The 26,078-nt window shown below is 34.7% G+C and overlaps 6 protein-coding genes across 6 annotated transcripts; 3 read left to right on the top strand and 3 right to left on the bottom strand.

Annotated features, from left to right (window-relative positions):
* Positions 1 to 224: 224 nt before the first annotated feature.
* Positions 225 to 3,260, bottom strand: LOC139088840 (N-acetylgalactosaminyltransferase 6-like). Its single transcript, XM_070638151.1, has 2 exons — positions 1,412 to 3,260; positions 225 to 1,331 (listed from the first exon to the last, which is right to left on the bottom strand). Exon 1 carries the CDS (start codon positions 3,208 to 3,210, stop codon positions 1,459 to 1,461), a length of 1,752 nt encoding a protein of 583 aa, XP_070494252.1. The 5' UTR covers positions 3,211 to 3,260; the 3' UTR covers positions 225 to 1,331; positions 1,412 to 1,458.
* A 720-nt stretch (positions 3,261 to 3,980) lies between these two features.
* Positions 3,981 to 5,933, bottom strand: LOC139088841 (probable cytochrome P450 6a14). The gene is made up of 2 exons (XM_070638152.1): positions 4,509 to 5,933; positions 3,981 to 4,446 (listed from the first exon to the last, which is right to left on the bottom strand). The coding sequence occupies exons 1-2, from the start codon at positions 5,882 to 5,884 to the stop codon at positions 4,263 to 4,265; spliced, it is 1,560 nt and encodes a 519-aa protein (XP_070494253.1). The 5' UTR covers positions 5,885 to 5,933; the 3' UTR covers positions 3,981 to 4,262.
* A 1,611-nt stretch (positions 5,934 to 7,544) lies between these two features.
* On the top strand, positions 7,545 to 9,379 carry LOC139088837 (probable cytochrome P450 6a14). The gene is made up of 2 exons (XM_070638147.1): positions 7,545 to 8,964; positions 9,026 to 9,379. Exons 1-2 carry the CDS (start codon positions 7,571 to 7,573, stop codon positions 9,207 to 9,209), a joined length of 1,578 nt encoding a protein of 525 aa, XP_070494248.1. The 5' UTR covers positions 7,545 to 7,570; the 3' UTR covers positions 9,210 to 9,379.
* A 1,474-nt stretch (positions 9,380 to 10,853) lies between these two features.
* LOC139088856 (probable cytochrome P450 6d5) lies at positions 10,854 to 12,871 on the top strand. The gene is made up of 3 exons (XM_070638175.1): positions 10,854 to 11,820; positions 12,202 to 12,625; positions 12,688 to 12,871. The coding sequence occupies exons 1-3, from the start codon at positions 10,854 to 10,856 to the stop codon at positions 12,869 to 12,871; spliced, it is 1,575 nt and encodes a 524-aa protein (XP_070494276.1).
* Positions 12,872 to 16,043: 3,172 nt separating this feature from the next.
* On the top strand, positions 16,044 to 22,798 carry LOC139088855 (cytochrome P450 6a8-like). The gene is made up of 6 exons (XM_070638174.1): positions 16,044 to 16,957; positions 17,266 to 17,689; positions 18,045 to 18,188; positions 19,996 to 20,957; positions 21,432 to 21,852; positions 22,588 to 22,798. The coding sequence occupies exons 1-6, from the start codon at positions 16,123 to 16,125 to the stop codon at positions 22,766 to 22,768; spliced, it is 2,967 nt and encodes a 988-aa protein (XP_070494275.1). The 5' UTR covers positions 16,044 to 16,122; the 3' UTR covers positions 22,769 to 22,798.
* A 712-nt stretch (positions 22,799 to 23,510) lies between these two features.
* Positions 23,511 to 25,397, bottom strand: LOC139088867 (cholesterol 7-desaturase nvd-like). The gene is made up of 5 exons (XM_070638188.1): positions 25,223 to 25,397; positions 24,803 to 25,157; positions 24,469 to 24,672; positions 24,079 to 24,181; positions 23,511 to 24,012 (listed from the first exon to the last, which is right to left on the bottom strand). Exons 1-5 carry the CDS (start codon positions 25,301 to 25,303, stop codon positions 23,574 to 23,576), a joined length of 1,182 nt encoding a protein of 393 aa, XP_070494289.1. The 5' UTR covers positions 25,304 to 25,397; the 3' UTR covers positions 23,511 to 23,573.
* Between the last annotated feature and the right edge of the window lie 681 nt (positions 25,398 to 26,078).

Below are 26,078 nucleotides of genomic sequence, written 5' to 3'. Positions count from 1 at the left end.
GAATCAACTCCAAAATTAAACCAAATTAAGCTTTTAACTTGACAATTCTTCAATAATATCATTGCAATCAGACTAAGTGCTTATTAAGGACATAAGTAAAGTCAGAGCTCAAAGTCGATCCAGATTACGAATGGAAAAGTCGACTTCTTCAAGATAAGACATTAACAAGACAGAACAACAACAAAACAATCCAGCAAACCCAATACATCATTAAAACCACTTCCTTTCAATTCCTAAAATTCAATCTTTATTTCCATCAATAATCACAGCAATCATCCTCATTAATCCACGAACCCGAATTCCTCCTGATATGTTGTATTCCAATGATCATCAGGAAAGGCTTCACATGGATCCATTTTGACATCAAGTTTCCTTGCAGGCGGATGTTTTCTGTCAAGCATTTCCTTTGCATTTGGACAAACTTTTATTTCGTGTCTCTTTGCATTTGGTGCTTCTCTTTTGGGTTTTGGTTTTGGAATCTGATGATTGCAAGGTTTTGGTTGTTGACTTTGATTACTGCAATGCTTTGGCTGTTGAACTTGATTATTGCAGGTTTTAGGACGTTGAATTTGATGATTGCAAGGTTTAGGTTGTTGAACTTGTTGGCTGCAAGGTTTTGGCTGCTGAATTTGTGGATTACAAGGATCTGTTTTTGGAATGTCATGATTACAAAGCTTTGGTTGTTGAACTTGCTGATTGCAAGGCTTTGTCTGTTGAGTTTGATGACTGCAAGGTTTTGGTTGTTGACTTTGATTACTGCAAGGCTTTGGCTGTTGAACTTGCTGATTACATGGTTCTATTATTGGAATTTGATGATTGCAAGGTGCTGATGTTGGAGTTTGAGGGCTGCAAGGTTTTGGCTTTTGAATTTGAGGTGCTTTGACTTTTGAACATTTACAGTTGTTTGTGATGTTCTTGCTTTTGTTGACATGATTGACGAGAATCGTTAGATCTGGATTGCTGTTGCGTTTCTCACAAGAAAATTGACCTAAATGACAATTAGGATTGATTGCTGTTTTTGGACGTGCAGTGATGTGGAAGTTGAGACTGTTGGGTGATTTGCAGCTATTTTGTTTACTTCCACATGAAATAGTTTGGAAATTTACTTCCTTTGCCTCACAGATGTTGATAAAAACTAATTGTGGAGATTTTTCACCCACTTTGCAAGGATTTCTTGATGCAAATTCTTTTGTAGGTTCAAATTCAATTTTCTTTGGTTCTTCTTTCGTGCAGCTATACTCGGTATTGAAAACCTTAACAGGCATAATTTTAGGCCATGTGTAGTCGTCTTGATAAGACGTTGTTGGCTGATTTAGTGCCATTTTATGATACTTTAAATTTTGAAGATGTTTTAGCCGAAAATTTTGGAAAATTAATGAAAAATTTGAGTGAAAAAAATTTCAATGCTCACTTTGGTTTTAAGTTTATTTAAAGCTGTCTAAAATCACAGCACTAAGTCTACATATTACTATAATCATTAATCTCATCCCACCGCTGCATTGCAGTTCCATTGACATATCCAAATTCCCACCTCTGATAGTCATTATATTCATCACATTCCTCAAAATTGAGCTTTCTAGTCTCATGGTTTGCAGTCAGGCACACAGTTTTGTTCTTGTTGTTATTCATTATCTGCATTGTTCCTGTATCATATTTAAATAGCTGATTTCCACCTTCATAATGACAGTCAAATAGACTTACACCTGCTGTATCCATGCACAATTCTGTGCTCTTTAATGATATTTGCTTGTAGAATGTCAATAGCCAATACATTGGTAAAAATGGCTCGATTAAGTTCGGATAACAATCAGTCAGTTCCATGTCAATGTAAGGAACATTTTCAGCATAGATACACAAATTTGAATCATTAGCGACAGACTTAATAGTTCCGGATGCAAATACTGGAACTTGCCTTAAAGGTGGATACCGTGCAGCCATGTCTGGTGCCACAACATCAAGGAAATGCTTAAATGGCTTACAATTTAGATCTCGTCTGATTTTCTTCTGTAATGTCAAGTCTCCTGGATCTACATTCTCAAACTTTTCAGGATCCCGAGCATAAAGAATCTCTTTGTAATCATCCAGCCACACTTCCGCAACTCTTTTGAAGTTTCTAGCTACATAATCGTACTTCCAACTTCTGGATGGATTAATCTCCCTAAATGTGTGTGCTACACGACTGCATGGAACCTCGAACAATCCATCAGCACATAAATGCAGTTTAAAGCTTAATTCATAATTTTCGCCATTCCAAATGTCCAATTGCTCATCATATCCGCCAAGTTCCTCGATGAAGAACTTCCTGTCAATAGCAAAAGCACATCCAAGCATAATTGGTGTTGAAAATGGCATCACTGGATCTTCCAGTTCCTTCCTGATTTCGTGAAAGATCCACATCCAGTCAATGACACCACGTGTTGGATTTAATTCATAATATCCGAAATTTTTGGCATCAAAATCATCAATAATTGGAACTGTGGATATCCTTCGATTATCCTTGATCGGTGCTAGTAGTGGAGGCAAGTAGTTATAGCCAACTTCCATGTGTGAATCAAAAAATACCAAAACTTCTCCAGTTGCTGATCTAGCACCTTCCATTCTCGTCCTTATTAATCCCTTCCGTTCTGGTAAATTAATAATTTTGACCTTCTTTCCAAAATTCAAGTCCACATACTGCTGCAGCTCATCATAAAGCTCTTTCTCTGTGCTTGCGTCATTCACGAGGATTATCTCATGCAATAGACTTGACGGCGATCGATTCCATACACTGTGTATCGTACGTTTAAGCACAGACAGCACCTCATTATGAAAAATAATGATAATCGATGCTTTTGGCAATTTATTTGAATATTTTTGTTCACGACATTCAACTGATCGTAGGTCAGGGACTGAACGATTGACTGAAATTTTATCGGACACAACAGCATAAAAACCAGTTTTTTGATAAAGCTTTTCGTTCCGTTCAATCTCGTCTGGATCATCTAAAAAGACTGGTTTACCTATTTCACCATCACCTACGCGTCGCAATTGCTCGACCATGTATTTATAGTCATTATAATCAATTAGTTCTTCCTGTACGACTTCTGTTCTTAACTCAATCACTTCATTTTCTGAATTGGAACTAAAATTACTATACACAGCAACAATAAAAAGAATTAAAATTGCAAAAATTGAATAAATTTTTAGTCTCTTTTTTGAATGCTTAATCATCTTTAAATCTTCACTGGATATGCTCTCGCGACAAAAGACATCTTAACACTGAACAATTTGTCTCTCAAAAATTGACTTTGGAATGAGATAAATAAATGCAAATGAGGAAGACTTGTGACTAAGATGTGATTTGTTATTGTTTATTTTCGAGGTGAATACAGGTATCATGTTTTGGGCATGGTGTGAATGAGTTGATTTATTGATCAATGAGTATCATGTTTTTATGCTTAATATAAATTTTTTTATCAAAATTTGAAATCGGCATTCAGAAGCTAATAATAAAATTGTGAGTAAAAATCCATTCGCCAGCTCACTAATGCGTCGCTGGCCACAGGATGACCACCACTGTCGTAAATAGAAATCATCTTTATATGAACAGCCTTACGAGCGTGGTCAAAAACCTATAAAACTAATTATTGGCAAGTTGATATCATGTTCTAACTTGCATTCGACCAAAAATCATAGTTTTGCATTTTCAGCATCTTAGACGCGTTAGCCTGGAATTTTTGGTTGCAACTTATAGTTCATCCAACGCTACTGGTCCGTGTTTTTTGTCTGCAGGCTTACAGTTTTGAACCAAACCTAGTTCTGGTTTTCTGAATTATATCTACCCAAAAGGTCAAAACCACCTTAAATTTAAATGTATCTAAGGTAAAATCTTTGGCTCGTGAGAAAAAAAATTTGGGTTCGAATCCTATCATGGTAGCAGTCAGCTTGACAACCAACGTTGGACTGATTAAGACAGATTCTATTTATTATGTCAAATTATTAACTTTATTATATACACTTGAAAAGTTAATACAGTCTATAAGATAATCATTGTTCAAAGTTCAGAGTTTATAGTACGATCCATCACTGCAACAATGTATTGCATAAGATAGACATGTTGATTCTTCTATAATCTTCACCAGTTCTGTCAATCGTCTGCTTCATACCCAACAGAAACTAATAACTAGCACGCAAGAAACTAAACCACAACTTACTGATGTTTAAACCCTTAAACTCTGTCTAAACTATCCTGCTCAATCAGCAGACAGACATTCAACCTTTCTTTACTTCCTCAATGATACTTTATACATCACTGTTTCCTTAGGTGATAACACAAAGGAATTTGGATGGAATTTAAGTTCGCCATACTCCAAAGTCTTATCTTGCAGTTCAAAATTGAATTTTTGAAGAATAGTGACAAGTCCTAGTTTGGTTTGAAGCTTTCCAAGACGACCTCCGATGCAGTTTCTAGATTGGGGAATAGAAGATTCTTAAGCATTAATATACTCAAAATTAGCAATAGAACTCACCTAGGTCCATCTCCAAATGGAGCATACACAATTCCAGAACTAATATTAGCATTTCCATTTGATGAATTCATGAATCTTTCAGGCTTAAATTGCATTGGATTTTCATAAATTTCAGGATCACGTTGCATGCCTATTATTGGAATGAACACTGGAGTGTTCTTCTCAATAACGACATCCGATCCGGATATCTTGTAATCTTTTGTGGTAAGTCTAAGGATGACTGGAAGAATTGGATATTTTCTGAGTGTTTCATCGATGCAGCAGTCAAGATACTTCATTTCAGCCAACAATTCGTAAGTAACTCCCTCAGGTCCAGCTGATGCCATAACTCTGTCAATTTCTTCTTGAACTTTACGTTGGATATCCTTATTCCTGGCTAATTCAAACATACAGAATGACATTGTTGAACTTGATGTCTCAAAGCCAGCACCAAAAAAGACAAAAGCTTGTGCAGTCAATTCATTCATTGTGAACTTTGTATCCTCATTTTCAGTCATCCATTCAATTTCATGTTCATCTTTCTTGTCGGCAGATACATATCCTTTATTTTTAAGTTCTATTAAAAGTTGCATGAAGTCATTACGTTGATAGTTGTTTTTCTCACGGTACTCGACAGTCTGATTGACTACGGAGAACATAAACTCGGTCACATCGGCCGGGAATGGATTAATTTTAAATCTCGTGACTATATCGGGTGTGAAGAATACTAAAACATTGATAACTCCATTTCTTAAGCTTGGTGCGAATAATTTAAGACCCATTTTACGAAAATCATTGTCAGGCTCATTAATGCAGTCATTCTCAACCCCAAATCCAACAGATGAGATGATATTGATTGTCAGTCTTGCCAATAAGTCCTTTAAATCGACAACATTTCTTCCATTTTTGATATTCTTTTCTGTGTAGTCTTGCAGAACTTTACAGCAGTCTCTCATAATTGGAAACATGGCCTTGAGCTTGCCAGAAGTGAATGTGGGAGATAATTTAGTTCGGATATTCTTCCACTTTTGACCTTTTAAATTGACTAAATTTCCAACAAGTGGATGAGCATCAGCTACCTCGCCGGGTGTTGGACGGTCGTGGAATGTTGTGAAGTCTCTGATCATGATATCTTGGAACAGGACAGGATCGTGGACAATTAACATTGGCCGATAGGACATATATCCACCGAGGAATCGTTTATTCTTATGTTTGAAGTAAATGTCAGTAAAAATGTCGGCCATATGAGCCTTAAGTGTGAATAATTTTCCAACATTTCCGACCAAGAATGTCGGTTCCACTTGATAGACATCTCGTCTCGTCCAATATGAGAAGAAATATTTATTTAACAAATAAATAATTGTGGCAATAAAACTAATAAAAATGTACGTATTCATTTTGATGCGCGTGTGGTTTATATGAGAGATGCCGAATTACTGAATTTTTTATTCTCTTCGCTCAGCACATTTATGTATCTCAATAATTTTTGTATGTGTGGTTCCAGTGATAAGTTCTTAAAAGTTCTATGTTATTGAATGCATAACTTAAGCGCATTTTTGCTTAGAGATTAGGAATGATCAACAGATTACAGTCAATTTGGATTTGAAAATTAACGGTTGAAGAAAATTTAAAATTTTATTAGAAAAATTTCATGATTCTTTGCGTATTTAATTTAAAAATCAATATTTTAAACACTTTTCTTCAATTTTTAGGTTCCAAACAAATCGATAAGCCAATAAATCGATGGCACAGAGCAAATAATTCAAATCCGTGCTCTCTACGATGTCTGGTTGCTGACATTTCGCTCATCAGTCAGCCACCCAGCCGAACAAAGTAAAATATTAACGACATTTGTGTTCAAAAATGCGATAAAAATCTTAATACCAATTTTTTCGCGTGTCGATAAGAAAAACAAAAATATTTTAGAATATTGAAGATAAGATTTATGGTAGATAAAATTAGTTAATAAAATTTTAGTAAATGTTTTGAATTTTTTTTAAATTTATGAAAATTTTTGTAAAATTTATGAAAATTCAGTGAAATTTAAATTTTATTCGAAGACTTTTATTTAAAAATTTAAAATTTTGTTAATATAATTAAAATTGTCTAACATTTAAGCAAAATACTAAACATTTAATATAATTAACATATATTTTAAAGTTTATTTATTATATACTTCACAAGTATAAGCAGAAATGATTGGGTCAACTAAATTTTTTCAAGCATTTCATCAAAATTTAATAAAAATTTCGCCATGCTAATTTTTTATTAAATTTTTATCAAACTCTTTCTATGAGTGTACAGATTAATCGCACGTGAATTATTCGCAACAAAACTTTGTACCTTTAATGAAGGTAATGCTCTTAATGACGCATATCATTGTTGCTATGCTATGTTTATTTTGAACTTAGATCCTGCTATCCACTCTCCGAACTTAATCTCGAGTATCCTAGAGGATTAGTGGGCTTTGATCCAAAAAAGAGTTTTGATCCCCAACCTCCCTCAGAGGATCTCCTTGTCAAGAATGCTCCAAGACATTAAAATTTTGAATTTAAATGAGGGAAGACTTTTCAAAAACTTTACCCGCTGCGCTAAAGCACTACCCCACCACTAATTCCTGTCACAAGGTTTTTAAGGTTCAACAATTTAGATTTATAGCTACTAAACAACTTTGACTAAAATTCTTTAAGTCTCGAAAAAATCCCAAATAATCCGTTAGAAAAAAATTTAAATTCAGTATCCGAAAGCTCTTCATGACACCTAAAACCAATTTAAGCTTTCAATGATCATTCAAAAACTTCCATTAGCTTTTACTTTCATGTTAAAAGAGAAATATTACAACATAGTAAGGAAATATGTAACAAAAACTTAAAAAAGTTTCTTATCTTCTAACAAAATTTATCTAATCACTCAAGTAGATCTCCAAAAAAGGAGAAATATTCATTGATAAGCTCTTATCGGTACGGAAAAAAATTATAATTGGAATCACATAATAAATATCATTGAAGTTTATAAATGTTGATGAGCGGAGAGAATAAATTTAGTAGTTCGCGAATAGTCGTTTAATACGCACGTCTCTAAAAATGAACGTGTTTATCGTCATAAGCTTTATAGCCACAATTATTTATTTGGTTAATAAATATTTCTTCTCATATTGGACGAGACGAGATGTCTTTCAAGTGGAACCGACCTTTTTGGTCGGAAATATTGGAAAGATGTTGACACTTAAGGCTCACATGGGTGACATTTTTGGTGATATTTATGAAAAATACAAGCATAAGCGATTCCTTGGTGGATATTTGTCATACAAGCCAATGCTTATCGTCCACGACCCAGTCCTGTTCCAGGATGTCATGATCCGAGACTTCACAACATTCCACGATCGTCCAACACCCGGTGATGCTGCCGAAAACTTTCCACTTGTTGGAAACTTGTTCAATTTAAGAGGTCAAAAATGGAGAGACATTAGAATTAAGCTGTCGCCTACATTCACATCTGGCAAGCTCAAGGCCATGTTTCCAATTATGAGAGATTGTTGTAAAGTTCTTCAAATCTACACAGAAAAGAATATTAAGAATGGAGATAAATCATTTGACTGTAAAGACTTGCTTGCTAGATTGACGATCAACAACATCTCATCAGTTGCTTTTGGTGTTGAGAATGACTGCATTAATGAGCCTGACAACATTTTCCGTAAAATGGGTTTGAAGATGTTCGAGCCAAGCTTCAGGAACGGAATTATTAACACATTAGCATTCTTTACACCGGATTTATTCACAAAATTGAAGATTGATCCATTCCCAGAGGACATAACAGCCTTTGTCTATTCCTTAGTCAATCAGACTGTCGAGTATCGTGAAAAGAACAACTTCCAGCGTAATGACTTTATGCAGTTGTTGCTTGAGCTTAAGAATAAGGGTTATGTGACTGCTGACAAGAAGGATGAAGATGAAATTGAGTGGAAAGAGGAAGCAAAGGCAAATGGTGATGGAAAGACAACAAAATTGACAATTGATGAATTGGCTGCACAAGCTTTCATCTTCTTTGGTGCTGGATTTGAGACGTCAAGTTCAACAATGTCATTCTGCTTGTTTGAATTAGCCAGAAATAAGGATGTCCAGCAGAAAGTACAAGAAGAAATTGACAGAGTTATGGCATCAGCTGGACCTGAAGGAATCACTTATGATTTACTTAATGAGATGAAGTACCTTGACTGCTGTGTAGACGAGACACTCAGAAAATATCCAATTGTGCCTGTACTCTTCAGAATTGCCACAAAAGATTACAAAATTCCAGACTCAGATACAGTCATTGAGAAAGACACTCCAGTATTCATTCCATTGATGGGTATGCAACGTGATCCAAAAATCTATGAAAATCCAATGCAATTCAAGCCTGAAAGATTCCTCAACTCTCCAACTGGAAATCCTAATATTAGTGGTGGAATAGTGTATGCTCCATTTGGAGATGGACCAAGGTGAGTTTGAGGTTATTTTAAGTATTTTTCATGTTTAAGAATCTTTTATACCTCAATCTAGAAACTGCATTGGTGCTCGTCTTGGAAAATTACAAAGTAAACTCGGTCTTGCTATGATGCTGCAGAAATTCAATTTCGAGCTTAAGGACAAATCCTTACAATATGGTGAACTTAAATTCCATCCAAATTCTCTGGTGATTACTTCTCTACAACCACTGACTTTGAATGCTTCAATTAGAAGTTAAATTATGATGTGGTCATAATGATGGCACGTGAAAATCAGGGTACTGCTTAGCTGTTGATCAATTTCAATATCAGCAGAAGAGAATTAGAAGTTTGGAGTGACAATTACAATTATTTTAAATTATTTATAAGCTTTAAATAATCTACAATATCTAATAAAATGGCAAATATTCTCGGGTATTTACTAACTAATTGAAGTAAAATGTTTGTGTTTCTTTAAACGTCATTTTATAGACATTTTATAGTCTAATGACTACTACCAGAAAGAACACTGCATACGAATGTCCGAAAACCCAGCAGCACGACAGAGTGATTCTTCTTTCAGGATAGATTTGATCCCGGATTCAATGAATTCCGGTTTCAGGCAAGAGTCAAGTTAGCAAGAGGTAGCATATCCCCTTTACTATTGTATTCCCAAAGATGTAACTAAACAGTCAAAAAAGCATATACTTGAGAGAATGCTTACCTTAAATTAAGGGTTCCCGATGCTCGGACCGACTCGTTCTCGAGAAAATGGGCAAACTTAATTGTCGAGACCGAGACTTTGGACAACTATGCCTAAAATATACTACATAGATAAGCATGCAAGTGAGCGTTGTCCTCAGCTTACTCTTTTTTAAGAGCACGCTATTTGTCTGCTTAGTGATACTGAGCACAAACCGTTAAAGGAATTCCATTCAAACATGTTCATAATCTAAAATAAATATGAGTGCCTATTAAAATAACGAATTTCAATAATTCGAAACTTCATTTTTGCGAAGCTTCATTTGTTCGACCATATCATTTTTCCGAATAATTTTTCATACAAATCTCTATAATTTTTAAATTTTAAAAAACCGTTGATGAATTCAAGAATTTTATTTTCGTCAAAAATATATTTTGCATTTAAATTATCTTCTTATTTTGAAGAACTAAGCTAATTTAATCGTTTTTAAGGTGTAGAAGAAAATAATTTAATTGTAAAATATATTATAAACGAAATTAAAATGCTTGATTTCATCAACGGTTTTTTAAAATTTAAAATTTATCGAGATTTGTATGAAGAATTATTCGGAAAAATGATATGTTCGGAAAAATGAAGCATTCGTAAAAATGAAGTTTCGAATTATTGAAATTCGTTATTTCAATAGGCACTCAATAAATATAGCTCAAAATCTAATCAAGTCCATTGTATTCATCAATATATAACTTATTTCCAAACTCGACATCGACATTTTTAGAAATTTCATCTGATAAAGATTTAGCTTTCGTCAGTAGACATTCCGAACAGCACAGGAAGTTTCCTAAGGCATCGCTATGTAACAAGCAAAGTTGCTGCAACTGTACATTGACGGCTGATGCTGACCTTTTTCCTGAGTTGACAAAAATACGTTAGAACTTGATATCAACTTGACATTAGCTTACCATCTAGAAAAATGCAGTTGACTGCTTGTGAAAAATGCTTGTGCCACTCAGGCATGCGACAGTATTGTTTGGAAAAATTCTAAAAATTAATGGTAAATTATTCCTAAGTTGTAAAATGTTCCTGCTTAATATGCAAAACTAAAGATCTGTAAAGATTAAAACTTACATATTTAAAGAACTGAATGAGATGAGAACTTTTAGTCAGTCGTAAATCGTCACCGGTGACGATAACAAGTAAAAAGATGTACACAGTCATTGTTCTAGTGCTGATTGCTACCGTAATATTCTTAGTGAATAAATATTTCTTCTCATATTGGTCAAAACGGAATGTCCCGCAATTGGATCCAACATTTCTAGTCGGAAATATCGGGAAGCTCTTTACATTTAAGGAGACAATGGCTGATGTATTCTCAAATATTTATGAGAAGAATAAGCATCATCGATTTATTGGTGGATATTTGTCATACATACCAATGCTGATCATCCATGATCCTCAACTAATTCAGGATGTCATGATTCGAGACTTTAAAGTTTTTCATGACCGTCCAACGCCAGGCGATGCTGCTGAAATATTTCCACTCGTCGGCAACTTATTCAATCTTCGTGGTCAAAAATGGAAGAACTTGAGAGTCAAATTGTCCCCAGCATTCTCATCAGGCAAACTCAAAGTGATGTTCCCGTTCCTTAAAGACTGTAGTCAAGTCCTTGTGGACTATGTCGAGAAAAATATCAAAAATGGAAATAATGTGTTTGACTTTAAGGATTTATTGGCAAGACTGACGATCGACAACATCTCATCAGTGGCGCTAGGTGTTGAAAATGACTGCATTAATGACGATGACAATATGCTGTATAAAATTGGACTCAAAATATTCGAGCCAAGCATAAAAAATGCTTTAGTGCTTACAATGGCATTTTTCACACCAGACTTGATCACCAGATTCAGAATTAATCCTATCCAGTCTGAAATTGGTGACTTTATCTATTCTTTGGTCAATCAGACAGTCGAGTATCGTGAGAAGAATGATGTCCACAGGAATGACTTCATGCAGCTTTTGATTGAATTAAAAAATAAAGGATTTGTGTCAGAATTGAGGAGGAACTCGAAAGTTAATGGAGATAATAACTGGGAAGATGAAGTTAGTGAGAAGGGGAATCGATTGACAATTGATGACATTGCAGCACAAGTTTTCATATTTTTTGGTGCTGGTATGTATCTATTATGTTAGGATTGAGTGGAATCTAAAGTATTGAGGCAGATATAGCTTGATTGGAGCAGGCAGTGATTAATCGACCGTCTGTATAGATGGAAACTAGACATTTAAGGGGAAGATCCAAAAATTCAAGACTGGAACCAGACATACGGTCGATTAGTTGCAGCCTAAAGCAGGCGCATCTGCCAGTTCCAAAATAAGACAGAATGATTATATAATAACCGAATGTTAAGGAAATGGGTTCAAATCCCAACAAATATGGATCAATACTTAAGTTCCTGTCTATATAACAAGAATTCACATGATACCCTCGACTTAACATTATCTAAAGTTTATCTCCAACTAGAAAATATCCATTTTACCTTCTAAATTCCAGGTTTTGAGACATCAAGCTCCACCATGTCATTCTGTTTATTCGAATTAAGTCGAAATAAACAAGCACAACGAAAAGCACAAGAAGAGGTCGACAGAGTCTTAAAAACAGCAGGTTCTGATGTAATAACTAATGATCTGTTGCATGACATGAAGTATATTGAATGCTGTATCAATGAGACATTAAGGAAATATCCAATTGCTCCAGTTCTGTTCAGAACTAACAATAGAGACTGTAAACTTCCTGGATCAGATGCCGTTATTGCGAAAGGAACTCCAGTGTTGATTCCGTTGATGGGAATTCAGAGAGATCCAGACATTTTTGAAGATCCAATGAAATTTAGACCTGAAAGATTCCTTAATTCACCTAATGGTGATCCGAAGGTTAAGACTGGAATTGTTTATGCTCCATTTGGGGATGGACCAAGGTGAATTTTGCTATTATTTCCATCATTTACATGCTTAATGTTTTTAAATTCTTCTAAAACAGAAACTGCATCGGAGGTCGTCTTGGAATGCTTCAAAGTAAACTTGGACTTGCCATGATTCTTCATAAATTCAACTTAGAACTTCAAGATAAAGCCATGGAAAATCAAGAGATCAAGTTTCATACATATTCTTTAGTCTTATCGCCATTGAACAGAATTCCATTGATTGCTACTCTTAGAAAATAAGGATCTAATTTATTAGTAGATTAAGTAGTGCTGTTTTGGATGATTATTGGCATTGTAGGCTATAAATTTGTATTTTGATGACTATATGGCTTTATCAGTGATGTGATGCTTATGATCAAAATTAAATTACAGATCATTATAAAGTCAATGGAACAGACAACGATTAGTCGACTGTACATAAACTTGGCATTATCAAGCAAATCACACAAATTTCAAGCCATTAAATCGACTAATCGCAACCTTAGAAATGCCACAAGACACCTAATTAATAAAAAAAGGAACTGCCCTTACAGGCAAAGAGCATGCTTACATGGTATAAAAATCCCATTATCAAATCTAGATTCTAACAAAGCTTTGAATTGATTATATCTTGTTGACGTCACTGTAACCGAATATCATTAAAAAGTTCTTAAAACCGTTTGGCACAGTAACTTAGTAAAGAATACTTATAAGCACGTGAGAGAAAAATTTTCTTATCAGCCCATGTCTCCTTCCTATCGTCTACTGTAGTTGTTTACAGTTAGTAAACAAGAGCTTTCTTACATGCATTATGTCAAACATTATTTTGAAAACAAAGTCCATTAATATGACAAATCTTGAATCTAGGGTTAAAATAAGATCAATTGTTACTATGTTGATGTTTAAAATAGCTTTAAAAAAAGATCTAAATTTAAATTTATGGTGGCTAAAATTAGCTTTTTTAGAAATTTTTGTCTTTTCAGTTTCTGGAGTGGCTTTTTCGTGTGGCCGAATAGCACACGTTAGTTAATCGGCCAATAATTCTGCTTCATGCCTGGGAGGCTATGACACCTGGCACAACGCCTTTCGATTTTGGATCGATTAACCGACTTGTGGCATTTGAGAATTTGAATTGCACAAAGTCAGTGTCACGCTGACACGGGGGCTGATTTTTGACTGACTAAACGGTTTGTTCTATTTGGGATTGCTTGTCAAATATCTGATCCTCTGTAAGTTAATCGATCAATGCTATGATACTATAGAACAGTGGTAGACAACCTGTGTGCCACGGCACATAATTCCTCTGAAAATGCATTGAACTGGTTGTCGTGTGCGGTTTCGGTCAAGGGTAACCACTAACGTGTACCGTGAATTATAATAGGTTGCTCACCACTGGAGTAGAGTAATAGGCAATTAAGCTTGAGATCATAGGTTCGAATCTTTCTCCATTAAATTTTTTTCATAATGTTTTAAGCGATTTTTCACGTGTTTAGTCACGATAAGTGAATGACCCCTAAAACATTTTTGTAACTAATCCCAACAACAACCAAATCTACTAAATATTTTAGTAAGCAATCAATGTTTTTAAAATAAAAACAAAACTGATAATAAGTAAGTCATTAAGAAACTCCTTTTTCGGAGACTTGATAGCGTAAAACTGTGTCGTCAACTGATGTTATTGCTTACCTTATTTGGAATCTCTGATCAATAATCCATTTTCTTATCAGCATAAAGAGAGACTTTTTAATAGAAAAATATTTTTGGCCCAAAAGCGTGGCTTTCTACGATTAACAATAATTTTGTTAGGAATTTAATAAATTTTATCAGCAATAAGTATTAATTGATGGATCAATATTAGCACGTTTAAGTAATAAACAAACTTTCAAATAGAATTATTGTAATTTTTTACTTATTAATATTCGCTGATGTAGCTGAAAAACAAGTTTTTACATTTCGCATTTACATTATTAATTATTCTGTTTAGGAAGCATGACTTGATTTATAATCGATATTATACTCAAATTTGAGACTTTTCATTTCCTGAATTTGAGTTTGAATTTTGATTTGGTTTCAAATCGATTTTGTTCTTAAAAGTGGAAAGGCAGGGTGTAGTTTAGAGTGAGCTGACCTTTTCGATCCCAAGGCAAGGATTTAGATGGTTTCTCGTCACACCAACTCGGTTTAGGTATTTGCAAGACAAATATTGGGATAGGTACATTGTGTTGGTAAATATTGGAACAATGCAGAGATTTATCAGCTATACAAAGAGGCAAGCTGATAAAAGATGAAAAACGAAAATGACTCGTTGGGCTGGACATGTTGTAAGAAGGCCTGTAGAAGCTGTCCTATAAATATAGCAGTGATTGGCAACTTGTGTGTCCAAGGTGTGCTGCGAAAAATAGAAGATTGTGCATTACTAGAATAAAGCTTTCAAATCTGCCTTTGTAAATGATAGAAATTTACGAAGACGTCCAAAAAATTCGTGAATGCAAGTTGTTGACAGAGACAATGTTGCATTTGATATTAAAAATCGGCAATTGGAAGCCAGTGATACGGTCGGTTTCATGCGACATCTGAGGAAATCCATGGACCACAATTGATATGTACGACCAGAAAAATAAGCAAGAATGTAAGTTTCATTGGTACACATTTCGCTAATGATGAACTTTAAATCAACACAATTTTGAAAGCAAACTCACATGCGAGAATACAAACAAGATAAATAGATACTTAGTAAGTAAAAGCTATAATTGCAAATATTTTTAATTGTCGGTTTGAAAACGTTTTTGATTGACAGTTGCTAACAAATTAACATGTGATTATTATTTTGGTACGAAACTTTGAACTCAATTTTTGCTAGCTTTATTTTTAACATATCTAATTAAAGACCTAAACAATGAGTTGATGATGACATTTTTGTTTTTGGTAATAATAATAAGTTGTGTAGATCAGTGGTGGGGAACCTTTGTGTGCCATGGAACACCTTGGTGGCAAGCCTCGATCAAAAAAGCTCGTGAAATGCGTTTCAGAACATTTCCTAGCACAATTGGGTACCACGGCACACAGGTTGCCCACCACTGTTCTACTGCAGCCTGTTTCCCTGCAGAGTAGGTATCAGAAGATCCAGAACCCTTTCAAACAGCCTAAGAATCGAGCACACTTGTCAAAACGTGACATTTCCATAACTAACTGTCAAGATCAATGGCATATCACTTAAATCTATATGCGTGCGAATGTAATTGCTGCCACAACAATGTTCTCAGCTTTATACTCATTTACATACATTTTCAAATTTTTTGCATTTAGTTGCAATTTACAGCTGTTGTTGATTTAGTTCCTATTCAGCTTTGTTTCTGTAATGTTCTAAAGTCTATCTAGTGATGATTTTACTATCTGTAATATTTTTAATCGGTGTAGTTTATTTGCTGAATATTTACTTATTCAGCTACTGGAAGCGACGAAACATTCCGCAAGCAGAAGGTCAAAAGATACTTCTCGGCGATGCTGCGTCGATGTTTTTGGGAAAGCACTGTCTTGGTGAATTTTTCCAGAGTTTTTACGATAAATACAAGCATCACAAGATCATCGGTGCCTACCTGTCGTACCGTCCAGTTCTAATCATCAATGATCCAGAGCTTATTCAAGACATAATGATCAAAAGCTTCACATCATTTCACGATCGTCCAGTTCCAATAAATGAGGAAGTCGATCCACTGACTAAAAACTTATTTTTCATCAAAGGTCAGAAATGGCGCGACTTGAGAGTCAAAATGTCACCGACATTTACTTCCGGAAAGTTAAAACTAATGTTTACGATCATGACTGACTGCGGTAAAGTCCTGCAAGACTACATCGAGAAAAATTTACAGGAAAATAAAAATATTTTTGAATTTCGTGACTTACTTGCTAGATTTACAACAAATATAATCTCATCTGTTGCATTTGGCATTGATAATGACTGCATCAATGAACCTGACAATATATTCCGTAAAATGGGAATGAAAATCTTTGATCAAGGAATCGTTCAAGGCATGAAGAATGTGATTGGATTATTGACGCCGGGATTCTTTATTAAGCTTAATATCTCACTATTTCATAGGGATATTTATGACTTTATAGTCTCACTTGTCAATCAAACAATTGAGTATCGAGAGAAAAATAATTTTCATCGTAATGACTTCATGCAGCTGCTAATAGAACTTAAAAATCAAGGTTACATTTCAGTTGATAAAAATGCAAAGGATGAAGATGAAATTGAGTGGAAATTTGAACCGACAAATGGACATGAGATGAAAAAGCTATCGATTGAGGACATTGCAGCACAAGTTTTTGTATTTTTTGCGGCAGGTAAGCAAAAGCTTCGGCTTTATAAGAGTTATATTCATGGGATTTGAATAGTTAGGGAATGTTGTATCTTCTCATCTTCTCATGCCTCAGGAATTAAAGCTTTACTCTGGGGCGGCTCAAAGTAGTCCGAATGGACTCTGAACTCCGTTTGACTGTCAAATGGAATCATGTGTTGCTCGGACTTGATGGCATATGTCAATAATATCTAAAAGGTGGCCTAAGAGCAGCATCGTGCCAATTTTATGTCATATCCACTTCCCCCATCCCCCAAACTACCTAAAACTGCTTAATAATCTTCATCATTCTAGGTTTCGAGACATCAAGTTCAACCATGCAGCTCTGCCTATATGAACTTTGCAAAAATCAACACATCCAACGAAAAGCCCAAGAAGACATCGACCAAGTCATGAAGTTTTCTGGCTCATCGGAAATAACCTACGATATTATGCATCAAATGAAATATCTCGAGTGCTGTGTCGATGAAACCCTTAGAAAATATCCAATAATTCCAATACATTTTCGAGAGTCAACAAAAGATTACAATATTCCAAATACGGACATTGTGATTGATAAAGGAACGCCTGTTTATATTTCACTGATGGGTGTTCAACGTGATCCGGATATTTATGAAGATCCAATGGAATTCAGGCCTGAAAGATTCTTGGATTCTCCAACTGGAAGTCCAAAAGTGACTAAGGGATTGGTGTATTCGCCATTTGGTGACGGACCAAGGTAATGTAGAGATTTAGAAAGCCGAGTGGAACAGATTGTGATTTGTTGACTGAATGTCTAGTTATAAACTTGACATTTCATGGCAAGTTGCACAAATGTTGATGCTGTTCTACTCGGAAATGAGCTTTGATGATCTAAGTAAGCTGATCAAGCTCAGTTTCAGATACTTGCACTAGGAAGAACCTAGAAAAAATTATTAAGAATTCTTCGGGTTCGTTTGCTTATTCCTTAATACTCTTGGAAGTCTTAATCAAGAGGGTACACTACCCAGGAGCCAGAACGACTTCCTTTCCTTTAAATTTACCCTTAATTAAGCATCAATTTTTAATATTTTCCTACAATTTTCTTTCTTCAGGAAGTGCATCGGAGCTAGAATGGGAAAATTCCAGGCCATCCTCGGACTATATCTTTTGATTAGTAAATACAATGTGAGCTTTACAGATGAAAGCTTAGGAACAAAGGATCTGAAGTATCATGCAGGCAGTTTTGTGTTGACGCCGTTAGAAAAATTCAATTTTAAAGTCACTCCTCGCTAGAACAAATGAATTTTTAAGTACTTAATTATGGTTTAGATTCTGAGTTATGATAGAATTATTGAATTATAAGCTATACAGCTGAAGCTAAATTTATTTGTAATATTTGAACTAAATTTAAATGGTGCACCAAAGCAGAGTTGACAGTACTTAAGGAGTTCATAAATGCGGTTTTGATGTAGTCCGAATTTCATCGGAGATACTTGCAAGTTGAAGCCTTGCCAACTCTGCATTATAGTTTATAATTCATTCTAATAAAAATGTGTATTATTTTGAAATTTTCACAATTGATGTTTATAATTTAGATCACTGTTGTCCAAATTGTTCTGTGCCATGGAACACCTTTGTGATAAGTCGCGACGATAAAGAGTTATTTGAGATTTATGGAGGGGTTTATAAGCTCTTGGCTTCAGTAGAAATAGCTAAAGCGATGTAACACGTGTCGTGAGGGTCTTCGAATTAGAAAATTATATAAATGGTGAGTAACGACAGGTATCGTATGAATCACACAGTTCATAATGGACGGCAACTAGAAGCGAGAAAGCAGCAGTGATTTTTTGCTTAAAGCAGTGATGGGCAACCTGTGTACCGCCAACATTATTTGGAAATGAAATAAACTGTTAGTTTTGTGTGGTTTTGGTCGAGCTAACGAGCTTCCTGTTTCGGTCAGCCACGAAAAATGAGGCCTTTCAGACGAAAACCACAAATTTTAGAAATTGTATTTCTGACTAGTAAATAAAGTATGACATATTATATATTATAAAGGTCTTTCTTTTATAATAGTTATAGTTTATGAAATTGTCCAGGGTTGGAACACAAGAGCTTTGAATCATGACAAAACCATACTTTTGAATCACCCTAGTGGCATGTTCCAATAACTCAAAAATTTTGTTGTTATGTTTTTATTAGAACATCCAACATACTAAATTGCAGTGAAGAGATATTTTGAATACAACTCTGTACAACTGAAAAATCGTATTTCAACTCTGCCTATTTTTACATGACATTTTCACAAAAATCAGCATAATTAACCACAGCGATTTTTTGAATGATCTAAACGGATTCTGGTAGACAATTTAAAGCATAATTTTATGAGCATAAAAGTTTTTTGATTACATACATTTTGAATTTAAATACGTTAAGTGCTGCAACTAGCAACGAAAAATTAACAATAGTTTTTTAGTTAGAGCAGTGATGGGCAACTGGTTTGCCACAAGCATTAATTGGAAATGCCCTGAACAGTACAACATGTACGGTTTCGGTCGAGGCTTACCACCGAGGTGTGCCACGAAAAACAGAAGATTGCGCACCACTGGGTTAGAGAGTCGACCTTCTACTCTAATAATTTCCCCGAATATAACAGGTGTCGATTAGTCTGCATTACATCCAGATGAATTTGACATAATATGACAAGTTACACAAACGTCCAGTTTACATATTACAAGATTGAAGCCGGCTTAAAATAACTAAATCTCTCTATAAATAGATTTTTATGAATTTAACAATATGTATGCACAGACTCGTAGAGCAACAAATTAAGCCTAATGAGTTTATAATGAGAATTGTTTTGACGACTTTGCCCAAAAAACACTTAAAATTGAGTCAAAAGAGCGAATCCGAGAGCATAAATAAAAAAACGAACATTGCGTCAAGAGTAAATGTCAATTATCAATCACACGGCGTTTACTATAAATTAAAGCCATACATCAAGTAGCTGTTTCAGTATAAAATATAAATTCCAATTGTAAAGAACCCAAAAAAATATTAAAAAATTATGGAATGGGCAATAGGAGTTGCACTCTTTTGTGTTTCTGTGTATCTTGTGAATAATTATTTCTTAAATTATTGGAAGCGACGAAACTTCCCGCAAGCAGATCCAACATTTTTAATAGGAAATTGTGGAAAATTACTCAAACTTAAAACGTGCTTTACGGAGTTCCTTTACGACTTTTATAAAAAATATAAACATGAAAAAGTTGTCGGCATTTACTTCTCATATCAGCCAGCCTTAATAGTCAATGATCCCGTAATTGCACAGCAAATATTAATTAAAGAATTTGGATCATTTCACGATCGTCCAATGGCTATAAATGAGGATATTGATCCACTCACAGGAAACTTGTTCTTCCTCAGAGGTCAAAGGTGGCGTGAACTTCGTGTCAAATGCACGCCGCTGTTTACATCTGGCAAACTCAAGGTCATGTTTCCAGTTATGAGAGATTGTGGAAATGTCTTACAAAATTATATATCCAAAAATATTGAGGATGGAAGTGATGTTATTGACTTTAAAGACTTACTTGCTCGATTTACAATCAATATAATCTCATCGGTTGCTTTTGGCATTGAAATTGACTGTATTAATGAACGCGATCACATTTTCCGACAGCGTGGAATTGACATATTTACAGGAAGCTTCAAGAGAGCTTTCCTTAACTTTTTCATCCTTTTCTGGCCAAAATTAATGCAAAATTTAAAAATTCGATTCTCAAGTCAGAATGTTGAAGACTTTTTCATGTCAATGACCAAACAAACTGTTGAGTATCGTGAGAAGAACAATATTAAAAGAAATGACTTTATGGATTTGATGATACAGTTGAAAAATAACGGTTATGTAACAGCTGATAAGGAACAAAATGGTGATAAAATTAATGGAAGTGAAAATGGAAATACACCAAAGATGACCAAGTTGACGATGAATGAGATTGTGGCACAAGCTTTTGTGTTCTTTGCTGCTGGTAAGTAGATTGGATGTTGATTTTGGATGTTTTAGTTGTAGGTGTGTTCAGTGGGAGTGATTTTGGTGGTTTGCAGCTTCATATGTCACTAAAGGATCTCAAAATGAGCTTCTAATCAAGATATACCGAGAATGACTTGATCTCGATTGTTTCGTGACATTTCGAGAACTTGATCGAGTCAAATTGTAAGAACTGGCTAAGTGACACTGAGTGTACTTCCCGAGCAGCCCATTGTAGTCACTAGAGTGTCTCACGCCACCTTGTTGATGACAGGACGTAAACAATCAGAGTACGGCATCGCAGCTGGTATTTTCGGTCCATTTTAATGGAAAAATTAAATATGCCGCATGGTACGGTTCGGGTAGGAAGCAACAAGCCCTATATAATAACTCAGAATCCATACCACTGAAACACACTTACTAAATTCCTGTCCTAGATCTATAAATCCAATGTTTAACACAATTTTAATTACAGGCTTCGAGACATCAAGTTCCACAATGGGTTTCTGTCTCTTTGAACTCTGCAAGAATCCAGAACTCCAAAGGAAAGTTCAAGATGAAATCGATCAAGTTCTAGGATCAAATGACATCGAATCCATCACATACGAATCCCTGCAAGAACTAAAATACCTCGAGTGCTGCATTGATGAAACTTTAAGAAAATATCCACTAGTATTTGTGTCCAGAGAAGCCGCTTCAGATATGACAATTCCTACAACAAATCTTGTTGTTGAAAAAGGAACGACTGTTTATATTTCTGTGATGGGAATGCATCGTGATCCGGATATTTATGAAGATCCAATGGAGTTTAAGCCTGAACGGTTCCTTAATTCATCAAATGGAAATGCTAAAGTTAAGAATGGAATTGTGTATTATCCGTTTGGAGATGGACCTAGGTGAGTTGTGACTTGATTTTAAAGAATTAAAGCCTGAGCTCAGAGTCGACCTGAGTCGAATCGACATAGAACTCTGGTTAAAGCTTTTGAATGCTAGCAACCTTGCTCAAAGTTCAAGTTGAGTCCAGCAGAGTCTCATAAACCGATTAATCATTCCAGTATGCTGTAATTTTCAAGGTCTAATCTATATTTTTGTTCTGACTTTGACATCATGAGAATTCTATTCTTCTTTACATTTAATTGAAAATTTGCCGTCCGCAGCAACCAATTAAAATACAATTTTTTATTCGTTATGGTCCCAAATTCGTTTTGATTTGATTCAATTTTAATTGATGCAACGCCGTTCGGTTGTTGGTATGAACTTTTAGACAAACTGCGTCATTGTTTCAGTCTGTGCAATTAGAAGGCATAACCGGGTAACAAAATGTATTATCAGCAAGCCATATGCACACAAATTCGGTATATTCTCTGGTGTTAAGCAAACATGGACCATATATTTAGTAAGAACTTACTGTTCTCCTCTGTCAAAGCCAAATGGGACTACATCAAACACACTATCGTTCTTTTCCTTTCTGACTACGTCCTTTAACTTCCACTTGGTCTAGAAAATTAGTCAATCTGCCATAATCAATCTAAATTTTAAAGACTTGGTCAATACTGAGATATGCTTTATAAGCCGATGATTTTAATTTTCCTGTAACTAGACTAATTTTACTTTCTTTTTCTCTTCCACAGAAACTGCATTGGAGCACGAATGGGTAAACTACAAGCTAAATTAGGAATAGTCCTTGTGCTTAGTAAATTCAACTTAGAACTTCATGACAAATCAATGGCTGATAGAGAATTAGAGTATGATGTTATGGCTGCAATTTTGAATGCTCGTGATAAACTTAATTTTAAGGTTTCAGCTCGTTAAGATTTGTGTTAAGTACAAAAAATAATAAGTTATAGGGTTTATAAATAAAGATTTTTTAATTTACTTTTAAAGGGAGTTTTTTTATATATTATTTAATTCCAGAGCTTAGACTTTATTGAATTAAAGCTGAAAAGATCAACATGAGTCCACTTCACTCGATTTAAAAATTTGGCTTGAACTGAAGATGAATAAATGTAGTTCCAATCCTATTTAAATTACCTGACAAATATTGAAAGATGTAAAAGATTTCGGAAATTGTCGGTTGAAATTGTCGGTCACCACCCTTCCGGCAAAGTGTTTTGGATAGGCTTTTATTCTATTCTTTACCAAACGTATCCTGGTACAATAACTTGGTCAACAACGGTGTATGTAACTTTATATTAGAGAATGACGAAAACGCATAACTTGACTTTTGGTGAGCTTCTAATTCCGTTTTCAATATTCTATGTACATACATAAAGATTCTTGAAAGCTTTCGAAAAATTGTGCTAAAAAGCTTAATTTCGAAGCTTCGAACTTAAATAAACTTGAAAGCTTTATTGAAGAAAAGTATCATTATCTAGCTACACTTGATGTACGAATACATATACCAATGAAAGTATAGTAGGTATGTATACAATAGCTTTAGTAGTTAATAGCGTAATTTAGGGGAAAAGAAGCTTTAAGTGCTCCTATATACATAGATACTCAAGTACATTAATCTTTGATGCTCCATTCAAATTAAATCTCCAACATATGAATTTTCATTAAAATTTTATTTCGATTCCATAGGTAATTTAAAATAAATAAATTAAAGCCTTAAAGTCTACCAAGTCAAATCATTTCGTGAATCCTGAAAACTCTTACTATTTGCTGAATAAAATTGTGAGAACCAATTTCTGTACAATTTAATCTGCTTTTCCTCTTTCGGAAGGATTGGATTCCTTACAAATGTTTTATAGTCCCAAATCATAGCATCTCTGGCTACTTGAACAGTCTCGCCATAAATTGATATTTTCATGATCAGCCCTAACATCCCAGATGCATAAAAATAATGTGAAAGTTTCTGCTTGAGCGGCTCAATTGGCGTAACTGTTTGAAGTACCAAAATATCACCGAAAAATGCTTTGAGTTTGAGTACCACATAGCCGGGTCCTATCTGATAGATATCACCATCCACTTGAAAGAACTTCCACAACCAAAATTGGATTATGTGAGTAAGTTTGATATTAGTCATGTGCTTCAAATTTTCACTCACAGACCATCTGAAATTATATATGTGTCAAGCATGAGACTTATCTTATCGGAATCACGTTAATGTGACGACTTACTTTGCATCCCAGAGATGCGTTCCTATGGCTAATATACTTTCACGGAATGTATTAATATCTGTGCCAGCGAACATGCTTGGTCCATGAACAGCAGCCAAATGAGCTGGAATGTTTAAAAATTGGAATTTAAAATTATTTTGACAATTAAATTTTTTGAATTTAAATATTTTCTGGCCGTTTTAAATTTAATTAAGTTTAACCGTCAAAAACAATTTAAATTGGGTTCTCGATTATTCAAAATTTATGGTTTTTTGAAAATTCAAAATTAATTAACGGTCTTTTGAAAATTCATAAATTTAACGGATTTTTTCAAAATTCAAAAAAATACCGGTTTTTTTTGAAAATTGAAAAAAATAACGGCTTTTTTTTTTAATAAATTCCCATTCTTACCTAAATCAGCACCATTCTCCGGAATATCTTGTATGTGTGAATGAATCATAAACTCATTCGTACCATGAAGCCAAAGTTCATTATTCTCCACTTCAGAAATTGCCGGAATTTCCCAAGGTTCCTCATTTTCCACATGATACCAGAGAAAAATCAACTTGTTGACCTCCCTGCATGTCCATTTCTTAATCCTAGAGAACTTTTGAACTGAAATATTACCAAACACTAATCAGTACACACGCACTTTAAGGTTTATGAGCAATCAATCAATACAAATGAAAATAGTCTAGACGTAAACGTGCCAATATTGTTTTTCATCATTGTAAACCCAACTCACCACTTTTAAGATCATCACTGTATGGAATATCAACTAATGAACCATCTTTGCCATCGAAATTCCAATGATGGAATGGACACTTGATGCATTCACCATTCACAATACCCCCAACACCTAAATTTGCACCCATATGTGGACAGTATGCATCCAGCACATAAACTTGTTTCGTCACTGCAGATCTAAACACAACAAAATTTTCACCAAGGCAGTCAATGCTTTTGGCTGTTCCTGGCTTGATCTCATCTGACGTTGCAAGTGCAAACCATCCATTTGGATATGGCGGTGGAATGTTTGTGCCTGGTTTTCTCAGTCGTCTTGCTTGATTGATTGCTGCTTTCTTGTTGCCGGAATCACCCTTAAATGTTTATATCCATAATAAATTAGAATGAGTCATCATAGCTGACATAAAACTAAACTCACACATTTATAATGTAAAGGCACAAATGTTACGTAGTAAATCACGGCTGCAATTACTGCAGAAATTATGTAATACAGCCACATGCTGATTAAATAATTTTAAAATTTGACAAACCGTCTATGTGACCAATTCAACGCGTAAAGAACAACTGACATCCATCCACTATGCGTTAATATTTTTTCTTTATCAATAATCAATTTTCTAATCGTTATCAAGAATTTTTTACGGCTTGATATGAACTTCTAGCATATTTTTTTGGGCTTCAAAATCACAATATTAATCCTTTGGTTTTGATGTTTGCATTTGCAGCTGGTTGACGTAAATGGATTTAAATGTGGACTTTAAATATTAATAAATTGGAACTGATTGTGAGAATTTTTGCAAACTTTTGGCGGCAAAGGTGCAGCTGCATGAAGTCGATGATATAACTATGTTAGGTCTAATGTGGATTATCTCACAGCCTACTTTTACGGTAAATAGTTCAAAACAAAGTTGAACTTGATGAATTTACATAATTTGGGCTTAAAGAACTTAGAAGATGAAACCAGTTGGGTAGGCATCATTCTGGAATGTGTTGGATCTAGAGATTGATCTATGATGAGAATCGAACCCATATTCTTACAAATGCAGTGATTTCGAGTCTGCTGACTAAAAGATTCCTGAATCTAACAGAAAAGGCATGATTCGGAATAACTGGATTCGATTGAGATTCGAACTCTCGTTCTATGATCTCTGATCACATGCTCCTACCACTGAGCTATCGAGGCTTATTCGACTTTACACTTACACTGGCAGATTCACCATTATATGGCATAAAACCCCAAATTCCACTTTGCTCAGACACGTCACCAAGTACGT

Source organism: Chironomus tepperi, unplaced genomic scaffold, assembly GCF_022539635.2.
Source record: "Chironomus tepperi strain 1889 unplaced genomic scaffold, CSIRO-AGI_Ctep_v1 contig_171, whole genome shotgun sequence".
NCBI classification, from domain to species: Eukaryota; Metazoa; Arthropoda; class Insecta; order Diptera; family Chironomidae; genus Chironomus; species Chironomus tepperi.
This window is presented reverse-complemented; position numbering and strand designations above follow the sequence as displayed.

What these genes read in the sequence shown, in the direction of transcription:
- LOC139088867 (XM_070638188.1), bottom strand. Translation starts at nt 25,303, where the DNA reads ATGTGGCTGTATTACATAATTTCTGCAGTAATTGCAGCCGTGATTTAC. An exon ending in CAGTGATGATCTTAAAAGTG is followed by an intron (nt 24,673 to 24,802) that starts GTGAGTTGGGTT and finishes GTAATATTTCAG; the next exon opens with TTCAAAAGTTCTCTAGGATT. An exon ending in ACGCATCTCTGGGATGCAAA is followed by an intron (nt 24,013 to 24,078) that starts GTAAGTCGTCAC and finishes ATATAATTTCAG; the next exon opens with ATGGTCTGTGAGTGAAAATT.
- LOC139088856 (XM_070638175.1), top strand. Translation starts at nt 10,854, where the DNA reads ATGTACACAGTCATTGTTCTAGTGCTGATTGCTACCGTAATATTCTTA. An exon ending in TTTCATATTTTTTGGTGCTG is followed by an intron (nt 11,821 to 12,201) that starts GTATGTATCTAT and finishes TCTAAATTCCAG; the next exon opens with GTTTTGAGACATCAAGCTCC. An exon ending in CCATTTGGGGATGGACCAAG is followed by an intron (nt 12,626 to 12,687) that starts GTGAATTTTGCT and finishes CTTCTAAAACAG; the next exon opens with AAACTGCATCGGAGGTCGTC.
- LOC139088840 (XM_070638151.1), bottom strand. Translation starts at nt 3,210, where the DNA reads ATGATTAAGCATTCAAAAAAGAGACTAAAAATTTATTCAATTTTTGCA.
- LOC139088837 (XM_070638147.1), top strand. Translation starts at nt 7,571, where the DNA reads ATGAACGTGTTTATCGTCATAAGCTTTATAGCCACAATTATTTATTTG. An exon ending in CCATTTGGAGATGGACCAAG is followed by an intron (nt 8,965 to 9,025) that starts GTGAGTTTGAGG and finishes ACCTCAATCTAG; the next exon opens with AAACTGCATTGGTGCTCGTC.
- LOC139088841 (XM_070638152.1), bottom strand. Translation starts at nt 5,884, where the DNA reads ATGAATACGTACATTTTTATTAGTTTTATTGCCACAATTATTTATTTG. An exon ending in CCATTTGGAGATGGACCTAG is followed by an intron (nt 4,447 to 4,508) that starts GTGAGTTCTATT and finishes TCCCCAATCTAG; the next exon opens with AAACTGCATCGGAGGTCGTC.
- LOC139088855 (XM_070638174.1), top strand. Translation starts at nt 16,123, where the DNA reads ATGTTTTTGGGAAAGCACTGTCTTGGTGAATTTTTCCAGAGTTTTTAC. An exon ending in TTTTGTATTTTTTGCGGCAG is followed by an intron (nt 16,958 to 17,265) that starts GTAAGCAAAAGC and finishes TCATCATTCTAG; the next exon opens with GTTTCGAGACATCAAGTTCA. An exon ending in GGCAGTTTTGTGTTGACGCC is followed by an intron (nt 18,189 to 19,995) that starts GTTAGAAAAATT and finishes ATATTAAAAAAT; the next exon opens with TATGGAATGGGCAATAGGAG.